The sequence below is a fragment of the Rhyacophila brunnea genome, unplaced genomic scaffold (assembly GCF_057557595.1).
Source record: "Rhyacophila brunnea isolate RB1 unplaced genomic scaffold, BYU_Rbru_1.0 scaffold_13, whole genome shotgun sequence".
In the NCBI taxonomy this organism is placed as follows: domain Eukaryota; kingdom Metazoa; phylum Arthropoda; class Insecta; order Trichoptera; family Rhyacophilidae; genus Rhyacophila; species Rhyacophila brunnea.
This window is the reverse complement of record NW_028232785.1, coordinates 32239407-32255287: the sequence shown is the minus strand read 5'-3', so window position 1 is coordinate 32255287 and position 15881 is coordinate 32239407. Positions and strand designations below refer to the sequence as shown.

General features: G+C 33.9%; 2 protein-coding genes across 2 annotated transcripts; one reads left to right on the top strand and one right to left on the bottom strand.

The window, feature by feature from the left end:
- Nucleotides 1-4864: 4864 nt before the first annotated feature.
- On the bottom strand, nt 4865-6691 carry LOC147077301 (uncharacterized). The gene is made up of 3 exons (XM_085941045.1): nt 6486-6691; nt 6030-6179; nt 4865-4900 (listed from the first exon to the last, which is right to left on the bottom strand). Exons 1-3 carry the CDS (start codon nt 6630-6632, stop codon nt 4865-4867), a joined length of 333 nt encoding a protein of 110 aa, XP_085797171.1. The 5' UTR covers nt 6633-6691.
- Nucleotides 6692-7151: 460 nt separating this feature from the next.
- LOC147077300 (uncharacterized) lies at nt 7152-14076 on the top strand. The gene is made up of 4 exons (XM_085940793.1): nt 7152-7330; nt 7590-7742; nt 11732-11881; nt 12256-14076. The coding sequence occupies exons 1-4, from the start codon at nt 7190-7192 to the stop codon at nt 13174-13176; spliced, it is 1365 nt and encodes a 454-aa protein (XP_085796919.1). The 5' UTR covers nt 7152-7189; the 3' UTR covers nt 13177-14076.
- The last annotated feature ends 1805 nt before the right edge of the window (nt 14077-15881 follow it).

The following is a 15881-nucleotide window of genomic DNA, read 5'->3' as shown; positions in this document are numbered from 1 at the left end:
CTATAATATTAAGACATTTATAAGTTATTAAAAATTAAATAAATAAATATAATATGTAAATAAATTTGGACTTAAATAGTCAATAAAATTCTACGAATTATTTCCTATAATTATTAGTATATATATTTTCTTTACAGTTTTTTTAAGAACTATATTATTCAATATATAAAATATATGTGACCTTGACCATGGGATAATAGTAGTAACATTAACAATAAATATCGTTATACTGAACGTGAGTTTTATTCATTAAAATAACTGTAGTGAAGCACCATCTTCGAGTGTTTTCACCATGTACTCCAAGATCCTCACATAGATGACCCCCAGATCACATATCTGAGCCAGTTGAATCTGAGTGACTGTCACCTGCCTAGCTTGAAGGCGAAACAAAGGTCACAAAAAATATTCAAATCTCATCAAACAACTTCGATCAATAGTATAAACAATATTTTAATATCATACTTCAAAATTCAACATTATTTAATAGAACACTCACTTCACGATACTAATTCATATTGGCGAAGGAATTGTGGGGTGTGGGAATGACTATTAGACAACGAAACTCAAAATAACTATTACCAGTGAAAACTTCTACGGTTGATTTCAATATTTCGTGATTTTGGAATGTTATTAAAAATATCACTATAATTAATTTGTAAATTAAATTAATAACGTTTGGCTTGCCCGCTCTTGCGGCACATCCCGCTTTCGCCCATTAATTATTGGTCTTTAATGAATGAATAGCTGTTTGAGGTTTTCCATAAATTTTTGATTGTATAAACTAAAGTGTAGTAGGGTAAGGTGAGGGGTGCAATCACTTATCCAAACTATACACGCTACATGCAAGGAGAAGTGGACAAAGAATATCTTACTTGAGAGATGAATTTTTATCCACTGCACATAACTACACTCGCTGAAGATGAAAAAGACGATCGAGATTTTGTATTTTATGGCAGGTAAAATATTATAATTTTGTACTACATTAAATCACCGATTTCGTGATATTTAAACTCGATTCGCATGAAATACCATTACCTCTCTGTTTTCAAGATTCCACAATGGAAAAAGAGTTTTATTTTTTGCTTAGATAGAACATACGAAAGGGTTAATCCTCAAACCGACCTGTAATACTGCGCATTCTTTTTGACACTTATGATCAGTATTTAGACCGGAAAATCATGAAAAGAGTAATGATCGAACAGCGATTCAAAGATTTAAATAATGAAAGAAATGAAAATATAATTAATATAAAATTCTACAGGTTTTTTAATATTAATTATATTTTCATTTCTTTTAAAATGGAATTTTACTAAGTAAATGCTAACTTAATTAATATATAAATAATGTTTTACTTAAGCGATGACGCTTATTTTGGGCTAAACGGGTTTGTTAATAAACAAAATTGGCGCATATGGGGTTCAATCTAGAAGAGACCCTACAGATCTCTTTACATACAAATAATACACTAGCTTATGCGGTTTACATGCTAGTGGAATCATCGAACCTTATTTGTTAAAAAAAAAGCGGGAGCTCGCGTTACGGTCAATGGAGATCATAAGGCAGTGGCGGCCGGTGGTCTTCAGAATAGCATTTTCTGGTAGTGCGCAATGGTTTACCTTCTATAAAGAGAAGATCTTATTCTTTAACCCAGCATTGGAGCATATGGCATGCACAAGTTCGCGCCACTTCCCTTGGTCCATCGCCAACTCTTGCGCCTCCCGCCATGTCAGACCTGCATCACGTAGGTCGCTTTTGTGGCACCGCTGCAGGGTGAGTGAGGGCCGGCCATGGCGACGGAACTCTTGAGGCTGTGCCATAAGGGTACGACGTGTTACACTTTTTGGCGGCATCCGGAGCACGCGTCCAAGCCACATAAGGTCGTAAAGCGTCTTTTCATAATTACGTCAATCACCGAAGGCTACCGTGTTCTCTTACCGACTTCTCAGAAGGTAAATTAAATATGTCTTTGTTTATTTATACTATTTCTCAAAAAAGATTTTAACAGCAAGAATGATTTAATAATATCAATAAATAAATATAAATGTCACAATTTATGGCTTACGCTCTGAGCGAACAATGCTTTAGCGCGTTAGCCAAATAAATAACCGATGATGTTTTTTTTTATTATTTTAAATAAATTTGAATGGTTCAGAAATAAACGCGACAGGTTTTTATTTTCGTAAAATGTTGGCGATTCATTAAATCTTAAATGTAAAAATGTTAAAAATTAACTCGTCAACATTGTTATAAACAGAAACTGGCGTTTTTTGTTACTAGAGTCCTAATTTCGTGCGCCGATCATAAAGTGTGTAAAAAATGCTACACAAAACGCGAATATGGGAACATTGGACGACGGTTTAAGAAATATACAATGACCTCATTCTAATCCTGTGCACACTGAAAATCTATTTGGATCGCAATCACTTTGTGCCCATGAACGTAGTATTGTTCATAATACTGCTACATGTTCTACTTCGCGAAGTGAGTGATACACGGTATGAATAACAATGAAAAGTTGATCGATGTCTTCAACAAAGCAGGCAGTGCGTTGCACTTACATGGTATTAGAGGAGCCGCCGCTGTCATAAGGCACTGGCCCATGATCGCTGCTGTTGCAAAATTGGATGGCATTGATCCGAACAGGATGTGGTGTCAACAGGATGAAACTATGTATCAGGATACCTACGACCAGAAGCACGGACTTATTGAATTAGGTTTATTTATGATATGAACCTGTTAATTTGCTTCCAAAGTCGTACGATTTGACAAATAATATGGAATATTTTCTGAGCGGCTAGGTGACGCTGATTAGCCATTCATAATTGACGCCGTGGAAACCAACATTGTTAGTGCTATTCGTAATATAGGGGAGAGCAGGTAGGATTCGTACACTTTTTACTCTAAGCCGTATAAAAACAAAACTGTAAGATATTTTTAAATAGCTTCAATGCTGTTATATATCAAATATATTTGGCTTTAATAATAGTGAAGTATAGTTTAGATACAAATCAGCATGGCGAAGCTACGGTAACTTTTCTGAAAAATGGAAAACGTACGAAACTACCCCACACGTGGGGTAGCTTCGTACATAGTGTGGGGTACATTCGTACATAATGGGGAACCTTCGTACAGTCAAAGAAAATGCTATTTATTCAATGTAATATAATCATGTATTGAGATCAAAGCTAACACAGAATCAGTCTTCATGTAATAATAATTAACAGTTATTGTTTTTAAAGTGCTTAAACTACTTAGTCATAATTTTTTTTTTTTTTTTATTTATTTTTTTGTTAATAAAGGAACGAATAAACCAACATTATAAAATTAACCATTAGAGTAATAGGTCTTAATCGTATTTAATAGTTGTACTATCCAACATTATATATAGATAGGTCTTTTTCGAAGCTAAATATTATCCGGGCTGTTCTTGCTGTAAAAGCAGATTTTGATAGCGGGAAAACACATACTACATCTGATATGTAAACTGTTCCTTCATCTTTGGTAGTGGGAAAGACAAATTTCCAGGTATGAGGCTTCTTCCTCAAAAATGAAACTTTGTATTCAACGGGACTATATTTTTTAAGCACTTGCCCAAGATAATTTAAACGGTCTTTGTTTTCTTAAACTCTACTATCACAAAGCGTTCTTCGTTGATGTTCTCTGATGACGTAACTGGAGTTTCATTGTCAGTATCCGATCCTTCAGACGTCTCTTCAATGAGAAAACAAGAACTTTCTCTTAAACTCATATTAGTCTCATCCTCACAATCAGTTTCATCCTGACTATCAGTCTTTACAGTTTTATTTTGCCTCTTTGGTTTAGTTGTCCCTAAAGTTTTCTTCTGTCTCTTTGTTTTGGTTCTTGTATCTGACAGTAAATGTAATGCTCGCTTCATCTCCTTAGCCCTTTGTTTCCTCTCTTGCTCTTGCTTCTTCAACTGTTTTGCTTTTATAATTTCTTTTAATCTATTTTTTTCAGGGGTATCTGTATATATTCTCGATTTTCCTGGTAGTTTTCCTTTCTTCGACTTTTTTAACGCATTTCTGTCCACTCTGGAATAGGGCCGGATAATTTCTGGAGTTATTAATCCTACAGTTGATGAAGATGCAGGTGCAGTTGTAGGTGATAGCAAGGAGGGTGATACTGGCGCTGAGCTCCATGAAAGATCTTGTTGAGTAATCTCTGTCTCTGCAGGTAGAGTTTCTGGCACATTGGCATCTTGGCCCGCTGTAGAAGTTACGTGGATTCTAACGGCTGCATCTTGCATCATTGAATCTTCATCAACGTCTCCTGTTCCTGTCCCCTTTTTCACATATATTCGCGGCATGGTTCTGTAACAATAATATTTTTGGTGGACAACCTTTCTACTGCCACGCAGTTAGGAATGGGGAGCATTCGTACAGTACGAATCTACCCCACTCATAACTGCACGAAGGTACCCCAAACTGAGAAATCAACAAATTAATTGAAAATAAAAATAACCGCTATAGTTAGCCTACAATGACTATTTACATATTAAACAAAGTTATCACTTCATAAACTATACTAAGTCACTTATGACATTCGTGCAAAACTTATAACAGTTAAGCGTGTTCAAAAGTGAATACAAAAAATACTTACGTAGAGCGAAAACACGTATCGGCGTGCTCCGTCGAAGCTGTTGGCCGCACTGATGCCCTGCCCCGCGGTTACACTAAGCGTATGAGCGGGAGTCTTACACACAAACGTGAGCACGCCAATGAATTGGATAGTGAAGATATCGCCACTGTACGAATGCTCCCTGTGTACGAATCCTACCTGCTCTCCCCTACGGCCAGCAGTGTTCAAAAAGTGGAGCAAACACGGACGTACAGAATGCACTTCGTCAAGAACTCTGCGGTGGCCAGATACCACAAATTGCCTAAGTCATGAAAAATGCAAGCCCGTTGCCTAATTCATGAATTAGACAAAATATCTGCCGAGTGCGTGAATTCGGCAGTAATTTCATGCATTTGACAAATTAGATAGTAGCGCTACGGTGGTGTTTTTTGCAACTAAACAAAATGTGTCAAATGCTCATGCATTGGTCAAAAATTTACGTATATTAACTATGGTCAAAATAGATGGTCTCGCTCCGGTGGTGTTTTTTGCAACTAATCAAACAGACAAAATAATATATGTCAAATGTCAGTGATTATAATATAAAAATATACCAATCAATAACTACAATGACGTTCATATCCATTTACTATGCGCAAAAAAATCTAGAACTATAATATGATAACGGAAATTTTTTATTAAAAGGTATTTTCGCGATTTAATTCGCTCTTGGGTATCAATTGTGCAATGGTCGAATGTATGTTTGTGATAGTTTGTCGACACTTGTTGGCTAACCTCAAAATGGACATTCAGTTTAATTCAGAAATACAAGACCTAACCTAAACTAAACTAACCTAACCAAACCTAATAATAATAGGTAATATTATATTATGACCAATTAGAACTAATAAAACCATCCGTATTAAATTTACTTTTTCTAATGTCATGTTAACAGTTTAAGAATTCCATACCCTGGCGAATTCACGTAGTCGGCAGATAATTTACTTAATTCATAAATCAGGCAACAGGCTTGAGTATTACATGAAATAGCCAAAATTTAGCCCATTTCATGTAATAGTCAATTTCGCACATTCGGCGAAACATAAACAATAAAACAAATTAACGTTATTTTTTTTACATATCTTACCTTGCATGTCTTAAAAGGCACTCGCGGGAGATTAATTTAACCTACAGTGAATCGCAATTTTAGATACCTATTCTCATTAAAAATTGCTTTACATTCGAATGATTGTGATGTATAAATTATCATAATTAAATACTCATGATTTAACGAAAGATGTACAAACCTACACATATATTGTATTAATATATTATTTGTGTGAGCTAAAACCAACAAATGAAACAAGTGGAGAGAATTAATAATGGTCAAAGATGCATTTGCAAATTCCAACCTTCTATATAAGACAGCACACATTATAATATCTACTTACAATTGGTCTGTAATCTGAATAGGAACAACCCGGTTGAGGGTATTCATCATCATATATTGGGTGTGAAACATCTTCAATAATCTCGCGCTTGACGACGGCTTGTTGATAATCTGCCTCAGATTTTATATTGGAGAGGTCAGCCATTAGGCACTGAAAGAAGCAATTATTGTATTTTGTAAACACGGTAAAACCAGTTTCAGTTCAGGTAACACCCATATGACAATGTATAATAATTATATTGAACATGAATTAGTCGATAACCTAACCCAACCTATAATATCACACATGTATCGTGGTTGTCAAATTGTATAAACATGTAATTTTTTGAAACAAAGTTTAATATCATCGCAAGTTCCTTCACCGTTTGTAAAAAAGCAATATTTTAATATATTACACGTATCGCTGTTATCGCCAATCTAAAGTGTTTGTAAAAGATATCATTATCCACAAACTAACCTCGAAATTGCAACTTGAAACGTCCGCATTCTTTTGCGTTGCATGAAAGCGGGGGTCCGGGTTGTTTGGATGGCAAGTCAGCGCGTCAAACAAAGGCTTGCCTTCTATATCGAAGTGTTCTCCATCACATTCTTGCTTTACATCCATCTTAAGGGTATATATTCCAAAAGCAACGTGTTACGTGACAGACAGGATCCTTTCAAGGTAATGTAGAATGGTGTTGCCGCAATTCTGAAAAGTATTTTCGTGAGAACTACCTAAAATAAAAATACATACTTGACACGGAGACACACTTTAATAATATGTATGTTTTGTTGTCTAAACAAAACAATGGTACGAATATGATCATCAGCATTTCCTCAATCATAACGAGAACAGTGCATCTCGGTATAAAATAACAAATAAATCAAATTGGGTTTATCGTTATTAAACTGACGATATCTGTTTCGTGAAGGCTCCACTCTCTCCTAGTCTCCAGCGACAGGACATACGTTTTAGTTACGATAAAAGTTATACGTTTAGTCGGTGTTCTTGACATTAGCATATGTACCATAATACCTACAAAATTTTATAGATACATTCTTGTTTATCAGATAATAGCTACACGGAATATTATTAACTGCATTTCGGCAACACTTATATAATACTACAACAGAACAGAGTGTTGTCTCTAGCACATTGCATACGATTGTTGATACGCAAACATGGAAGTCAAGCGAGAATGCGATGGAGACCAATCTGGTACTGAAGACAAGTTTGATGTAACAACTAGCCATCAAAACAGTACTGACACGCGCACCTATATAAAGCAGGAGAACACAGACGATTTCAGTTGTGATTTTGAGGTTAGTTTTTATTTATTAAGTCCTTTCCTGCGATTTTTTATAATTATTTTAGCAGAATACCTACGATAAGTTTATATTTTTTACAAATTGTTTAAGAACATACGAGGTTGTCAAACATTCTTTCAAAAACCTTTTGACATACATTTAGACAGCTATGTACCTACCTCAATTATATAAGTAAGCATTGTTATAAAATAGGTACGCGAGCTCAAAATTGTTTTTTTTATATGATTACAAAAATGCATAACGTTTCTTTCAGTATCCAGCAACGCGTCTCGCTGAAATTAAACCCGATATTGACCTTCAGCTGGTTGACGTTAAACGCGAGTTCGTTGCAGACTCAAAACACCCGTTCCATGATGAAGATCCAACACCTGGATGTTCGCATTCAGATAACGGACCAGTACAGCAGGTAGGTAATTGTATAGTATGCGATATTTTCTTCCATTGGCTATGTATCCTATCACAGCTTTCTGACTAAATTTCTAAAGGTACATATTATTATCCCCTTCTCGGTTATACACGCTTCGTAGAACTATTTCACTAGGTAACCTATTTATCTGGTTCACTGTGAGTGGGTGCATTGACCTACAGTATTTGAATGTGATGTCTGTCACTAATGATGACCAATCGACCTATTCTGTCAGAAAGTACTTTTGTCATAACATTATTGTTTGTAGCAGTATATAATGCTGCGATGACATTATGACATAAAACAATATGTTTGACAGAACCTGATTAGCAATTATAAATATTGCTTTTAATTATCAACGTCCTTTTATTTATTCATTTATTTTTTTATAATCAAATCGACACCCGGTAACAATTTAAAAAAAAGTGCAAAAAATCGACTGGCTTGATTTCTCATCTGCATACACTGTGTATCGGTGCATATGGCTATAGCGGGGGCGCGGCGAGTCATGCGCATGTGCATGCGCAAAACATCATACACACACATATGTATGTTTGTTTAGAATTCGGCAGTTCGCTCGTTTGCGAGTAGGTACACGTTAACAGCTCGCGCATCTTGACGATTGATTTTTTTTATTGACGTGTGTTATTGTAGTCAATTTTTTTTACGTGAACCCTTCATTTTAACAATGCCTAAACAGAAGTGCACTTTTAATTTAACTTACAAATTAAGTACCCGTTTCTAAAGCAAAGTATTACTCCATCGGATGTCAGATGTGAAAAGTGAGAATTTAGCGTAGGCCACGAATGTGCCAGCGATATTGAGCAACACCTAAGATCAGAAAAACATAGAAATTCTGATCTTGCCGCCGCTTCAAGTTCTGCAGGGCTTAATTTTTTAAAAAACACAGATTCACTAACTTCGAAAGATCTGGAAGTTGCTGCGATGGAAGGCGCCTGGGTTTATCATACGGTGCAAGAGAACCACAGCTTTCCCTCAAACGATTGTGCTTCTAAGTTAATTCAAACATGTTTTGAACACAAATTTAGATGTGCTCGTACGAAAACAGAATCTATTGTTGTAAATATTTTAGCGCCAATAGTAATAGGTGAATTAAAAGATCGTCTCAACGAATGCACTTGTGTTACTATATTAACTGATGCTTCAAACCACGGAAGCAAGAAAATATTTCCAGTCTTAATTCGCTTCTTTTTACCGTTTTTACCATACGAAGGCGAACAAGTCAAACTTTTGGAATTTTAAGACCAAGCCGGCGAAACTTTAGACATTATTTTCAGTTATCTAATGAAAGTATTAACTGAAAATAATTAGACTTTAAAAGTCGTAGCATTTTGTGTAGATAATACTAACTGCAATTTGGCGGATTGAAAAGACGAGGTGTTAATAATGTTTATGCAAAACTAAATAACTCTCGGAAGAATATTGATATGAATGGGGTGTGGAGCTCACATAATTCACAATGCGATTAAAACTGCTGCAGATTATCTACCTTTAGACTTTGAATGCGTTATTGTGAAAATATAATCACATTTTTATATCTATTGTGTTTGTGTGGAAACTCTAAAATAATTTTGTAATGGAGTTGATACAGAGTATCAGAAATTACAAGGCTATAGTAAAACTAGGTGGCTTGCGCTTATGCCCGCTATTGAAAGAGTTTTAAAACTGTACAGGCCAATAAAAAACTACTTTTTGAGTATAGATAAATGTCCAAATATATTGAGAACCTTTTTTGAAAACCCTAATTCTAAATTATGGTTTTTTTATGCATGCACACTCAGCAACGTTCCATCAAGCTATATTAAAGATCGAGGGTCAGAGTATTTCTGCAATTAAAGCCACGAAGGAAATAAATCAACTTAAAAATAAATTGGCCATGACACAAAGTACTCTGTTTCTTCCCCACTCTGTTCGTATATTAATGGCAAAATTGCAAGAAAGTGATTGCAGCAGTGTTGACGAAGAACAAATAAAAACTACAGCTGCTGAGTTCTATAAAATAAGCAAAGACTATTTGGAGCAGTGGACTTTGTTCTTTGAAGAATTAGAAATATTTGAATGGGCAGATTTAACCAAAACACCTACATAAGAAATGCAAGGTGTAATGGATATATTGATTCGAAAGGGATTTATTAATTGTAACCAAGATACAGAAGTATTTAATGTATATTCACTTTTACTAACTATTACACCGCAAAAAGTGACAGAATGGAACAATGGGAACGTTTCAATCGAAAGTCGTTGAGTCGTGGAATTGTTCCAAGACTTTCGCACCAATAATTTAATCAGAAAAACTTTCGTATAATACATTTTATGCCTGCCCGGAACTAAAGCACCCGTAGAAAGAGTCTTTTCACAGATGAACAAGTTGTGGACGACCGAAAAAACGCAATTGCCATTCGCAGTTCTTAAAGCGATGTTGTTAATTAAAATTAATTTTAAGAAATTCTTTCAAGATTTTCATTCTTATTTAAAAGCAAACTTACTTAATACTTAAGAAAATTTGTTCAGAAAATCAGAAAAATATAAAACAACATATTTTTTTTATATTTATATTATTCATTCCTGTTATTTTCATCTCATTTTCATCCCTTCATCAACATTCCTGTTTTTATTAATAAATAAACTATGAATAAATACGCGTTTTCTTGAATACACATACTATAACGTAAAAATTGGTAGATGTCCCGTTTTAAGGACAAAAATAAATGGTTACAATAACCATGCTGCATGACAACATAAATTTAGGCGTTCCAGCTAACGTTTCGAACAGTTTGACAGGTCAAAACTAAAACTAAGAAGGTAAATCGGAAACATTTTGAACATTTGGTTCACTGTTCCAGCTAACTTGAAACAATTTTCTGACCATCATTCTGACGATCTGACACAGTGATAAATATTCAGAGAGAACTTAACCCAAAAATGATAATCATTTATTTCCGTATGTCATTTTATCGACATTGCGTTACCTATGAATATTATAACATTTTTTATTATTAAGATTTGAGATTCTGAATTTATATTTCGTGAGGTGTTCATAAAAATATGTTACCTACACATTTACACAGTAGGAGTTCAGTTGAATTAGTTATATTATAGCTTTGTAATCAATACATTTTCTTCATTAGTAAACATATGCTAACAAGAAACCGCTTGTGGTCGTATTGTCACATAATTACAGCCAAATTTTCTATGCAAAAAGTTCGATTTGATAATATCATCATACCTACCTTTATCGTGTAAGACCTTATTTATTTTAATTTAATTTATATCTTGTAACGGATTCTAAATTACAAACTAAGTGTAAAATCGACCCGGAATGATCAGGTTATAATATAATCCATCTTACTAATTATAGGTTGGAAGTTCATAACAAGTTTACATTTCAATAAATGTGTTGCTGTTTTAGAGACAACAACTAGTTATTCAATGAATTTTAAGAATTGGCAACGGTAATAATTAGTAGTCGTTCCCGCAAAATGTCTATTAAATGTGCAAGGATCCAACCATCTGGATTTGATTTGTTTCGTTCAGTTCGGTTTGTTTTGCTGGAACATAACTTTGATATCCGCAGTTTAACAATATCTAGTATTTAAAAACCAATGTGACATCAAACACATCTAAGCGCCGAATGTACCATAAAAATGACCTCCCATTTTGCTGAAGGTGTGATGTGAAATGTGTGTAAATAGTGTTTAATCCAATACTGAAAAATTACGAGTAACTTCAACGTAACACTCTAAGGTGCATTTTGGACATCATGCGACAAGATTTTAAAATAGTATTTTCCAGATGTAGAAAAAAGTACGCGATGTGGTGCAGCAAACTCATGAGATGTAATTGGTCCGGAATATCGCTCGTTGAGAATATGTTGTTTTGCAAAATGCAATCATACACTGACAGCTACTCAGAGCAGACGCAAAAGCTATTTAATCGTTACATGAAATTAATAATGTTGTTATTTTCAGAATAGTGAAACCAGCCTGACTAACATAAAGTCTGAAAATTATGAAGAGGGATTCGTCAAAGAAGAATTTACTGACAACGCAATCCGCCAAATCAATAATCAGAATCCTCAACGTTGTTTCTCTGATCAACAATACATGCTATTAGATCAGGTACGTTCAATTTATGAAGGAAGCGACTTTAAGTCCGATAGAACTATTATATTATTATATTATAAAAACTACAAAGGTGGATACTTACATAACGTCACCATTTTTAATAATTTAGAGCTTATAGCGACCGCAGCTGTGCTCGATGAAGCAGATACTTGGCTTCCAATTTGGACTACATTTTTCGAACACTTCTGGTTCTATAAAACAAACAATGTTGGGTTTCAATGCTCCAATAAATCGTTGTTTTATTAGCAGGTCCATTTATCAAAATCGACTTCTGTTTTCGGTTACAATAAGTTGCGGGAACACAATATATTTAATTTTATTGATTTTAATATTATTGAATTGAATATGCCAACCCTATTTTTTCGTAGATTTCTTCCCAGCAATATTTCACACAGAAACCACTGGACATCGTAAAAAAAGATACGGTTGAGAATAACCTGGACAATAACAACATAGCACATGCTAATGTGATAAAGCATTCAGAGATGAATATAGAACAGCAAAACATTAAACTGAAAGTTCTGAAATTATACTTGCCGAAAGAGCTTCGAATTGTGTTGAGAAGAGTTACACATTTTCCACGTAACTTTATTTGCAATGATTGTTGTGAAGTGTTTGAATCTGTAAATCATCTAAACAGTCACTTCATTTCATGCGTGAAGTCTCAGTATCTGAAGACATACAAGTCACATATTGGTGAAAAACCACAATGTGATGTTTGTTTAAAAATGTTCTCTCGAATTGGTCATCTCAACATACATAAAATGACACATACTGGTGAAAAACCACATCACTGCGATGTGTGTTTAAATAATTTCCTGCGTATTAGTGATCTCAAAAGACATAAAATGACACATACTGGTGAAAAGCCACATCAATGCGATGTGTGTTTTAAAACGTTCAATCAAAACAGTACTCTCAAAACACATATATTGACGCATACTGGTGAAAAACCACATCAATGCGATGTGTGTTTTGAAAAATTCACTCAAATTGGTAATCTTAGAACACATAAAATGACACATACTGGTGAAAAACAACATCAATGCGATGTTTGTTTTATAAAATTCATTCAAAACAGTGCTCTCAAAAGACATAAATTGACGCATACTGATGAAAAACCACTTCAATGCAAACTGTGTTTTAAAAAATTTCGTACAATTATTAATCATAAAAGACATCAATTGACACATACTGGTAAAAAAACACATCGATGCGATGTATGTTTTAAAAAGTTCATATCAAATAGTGATCTCAAAAGACATAAAATGACGCATACGGATGAATAACTACAAGAATGCGATGTACGTTTTTAAAAAAAATTGCGTCTTGCTAATCTCGAAACACATCAAATGACACATACCTGGCAAAAAACCATATCAATGCGATGTGTGTTTAAAAAAATCCGGAAACTTAGTGATCTCAAAACACATAAAATGATACATATTGGTAAAAAACACCATCAATGCGATGTGTGTTCTGAAAAATTTACTGCAATTGGTACTCTCATAAACCATAAAATGTCACATTCTAGAGAAAAACAACATCAATGCGATGTGTGTTTTAAAAATGTCAGCAAATAGTGATCTCTAAAGACATAAATTAACACACTGATGAAAAACCAAATCAATGCGATGTATGTTTAAAAAAAAATCTGCAAATAATCAATCTAAAAATCATAAAATGACACCTACTTTTGAAAAACCACACCAATGTGACGTGTGTTTTAAAGAATTCATACGAGGCAAAGATTTAAAAGATCATTAAATGACGCATTGTGGTGAAAAACTACATTAATGCGATGTATGTCTTGAAAAATTTCTTCATATCTGTACAAAGTTTTTATCGTAAAGAAATCCCGCAGAAAAAGACTGACGATGCAATGCCTTTCCAAACAAACTAAGAGGGCGATGCAGAACCATACTAAGTCCGCGCGTAAATCATTTATATATGCGCCTTACTTTAACGGCCTGATGTCGACGACAAAAACATAATATATAATTTTTATTAGTATGCCCAAGTGGAAGAGAGAAGGGACGTGGGACGAGTTTTTTTGTTAGCACAGCTGCTAAACGTCAACGGTTCTATGTGGCGCTCAAAGATTACAACTACCTACTGGTTTATAATAACTTTTTTTATAAACTTAGGATTGTGTAACGAAGTCAGAAATAATAATTATGTATTATTTTCGATTGTAAGATTGTTGTTTTTATATTCACTCATTAACCCAACGCCATACTATCAAAAATTGAAATTAATATAACAGTCAAATACCATTTTATTTTTACTAGTAAGCATGTGACACGGCCACGAAATGTACACCTTCAGCGGACATTTCTTGCGATACATTTGTGACGTCACAACTTTTCAATCCGACCTTAAATGTCGATTTCTTTTTGAAATTACGCGTTCTACCTCTAAACAAAGCTATAACAATTATGTAGTGAGTCCCAAAAAATAGTCTGAACAGCTCACAGCCACTCAGAGTAAACTATGGATGATTTCTCTCAGAAAGACCAAACGGTATTGTATGTAAAATGTAAGTAATTAAGAAGTCAAGAGTTTAAGGTTAAACATAAACCATTTCATGTAAATAACTTATGCGATATCAATAGCTAAAGCTAATTTATATCTATAATCTTTTTTGCATTATATAAAATCATTTTGGGTAAATACGTAATATTTTGAATCCGCGCGAGAAAATAAAATCAATAACGTAATTGATCTATTTCGGGCAATGTAAAAAATATTCAGTAGTATGATTTTTATAGCATTCAATTGGTCGAATGCGAAGACATTCTCGACCAATGGTTATCAGTATAAAATTAAACATAAATGTCATCATTTAACTGGACTATGATTCGCCAGAAATGTTGTCATTTTCCCGATAGCGTCTGGGATGTTGATTTAAAATTTTTAATATTGTAGTGGGTAAGTGTAATCCGCAGAGGACGGTCGTGTTGGTTCCTCTGCCGAAAAAAGTTGAAATTATTCACTCAGGAAGAAAGCCGAGATTTAACTGCGTAAATAGTGTGCATTCAATGCATTTATTAGTTTTCCGTGAGAAAGCCCTTGCTACGAATTGAGTTCGAGAGGCATTTAAAGTGTAACGAAATTGTAATTATTTCGATTATTCCGCGTTTGATGTAAACAATTGCATCCACTTACTCCGCATCAATTAGGTTTATCAGTTTCCACTATTTGAGTTCTCTGTGAAAAACATAACCATGAAATAAATTTTAATAAAAGATGATATCTTTTAACAAATTCGCATTTCGTAAAAATAAAAAAAATGTGGTTTTATCTCTCACTTAAGTAATATATATATATATATATATATAAGTAGATAGTTAATATTATTCTTTCCAATATTTTTAGATACGTATTGATTAATTAAAATACAAAGTGAATCTTTGATTATTTCTCATAAATTCGCAGAAAAAAATATTTAGTAGTGTATAATATACGCATGGGATAATATGTTCAAACGTATTTTCAATATAATGTAGAATGTAACATTCTCAAATCTCGTGTCTTATTTGTTGAATAAAATAAATAATTTATTGTTCCAATTTTTCGACACATTTCTGTTCCCATTAAGTTTGTGTTCACTGATTAGCCTGTATCGACTTATAAAGTTGGCTAGGTACTTCATCGGCTTTGATAGGTATAACATTTATTCTGAAGCTTGGGAGGTCATAATATAACAGATCGATGATCGATCACTCCACGCAATAGCTGGTGAAAAGAGGGGCCGGATCTAGTACGATAATACTGATAAAACTACGAGGAAATTTAATATTAGAATTTCGGAGCACTAGGCAACCCAAAGACTTGGAAAGGATACGTCTACATTATTTGCAAACCATCGTAATACATTCAGATATTGAAAATGGTGCAAACATTATTTTACAGTCATACGGGTGATAAAATTTGAAATATTCAATGTATACCTACGCTGTTTTCCTGTAAATGTATTCCGAAAAATAAACTC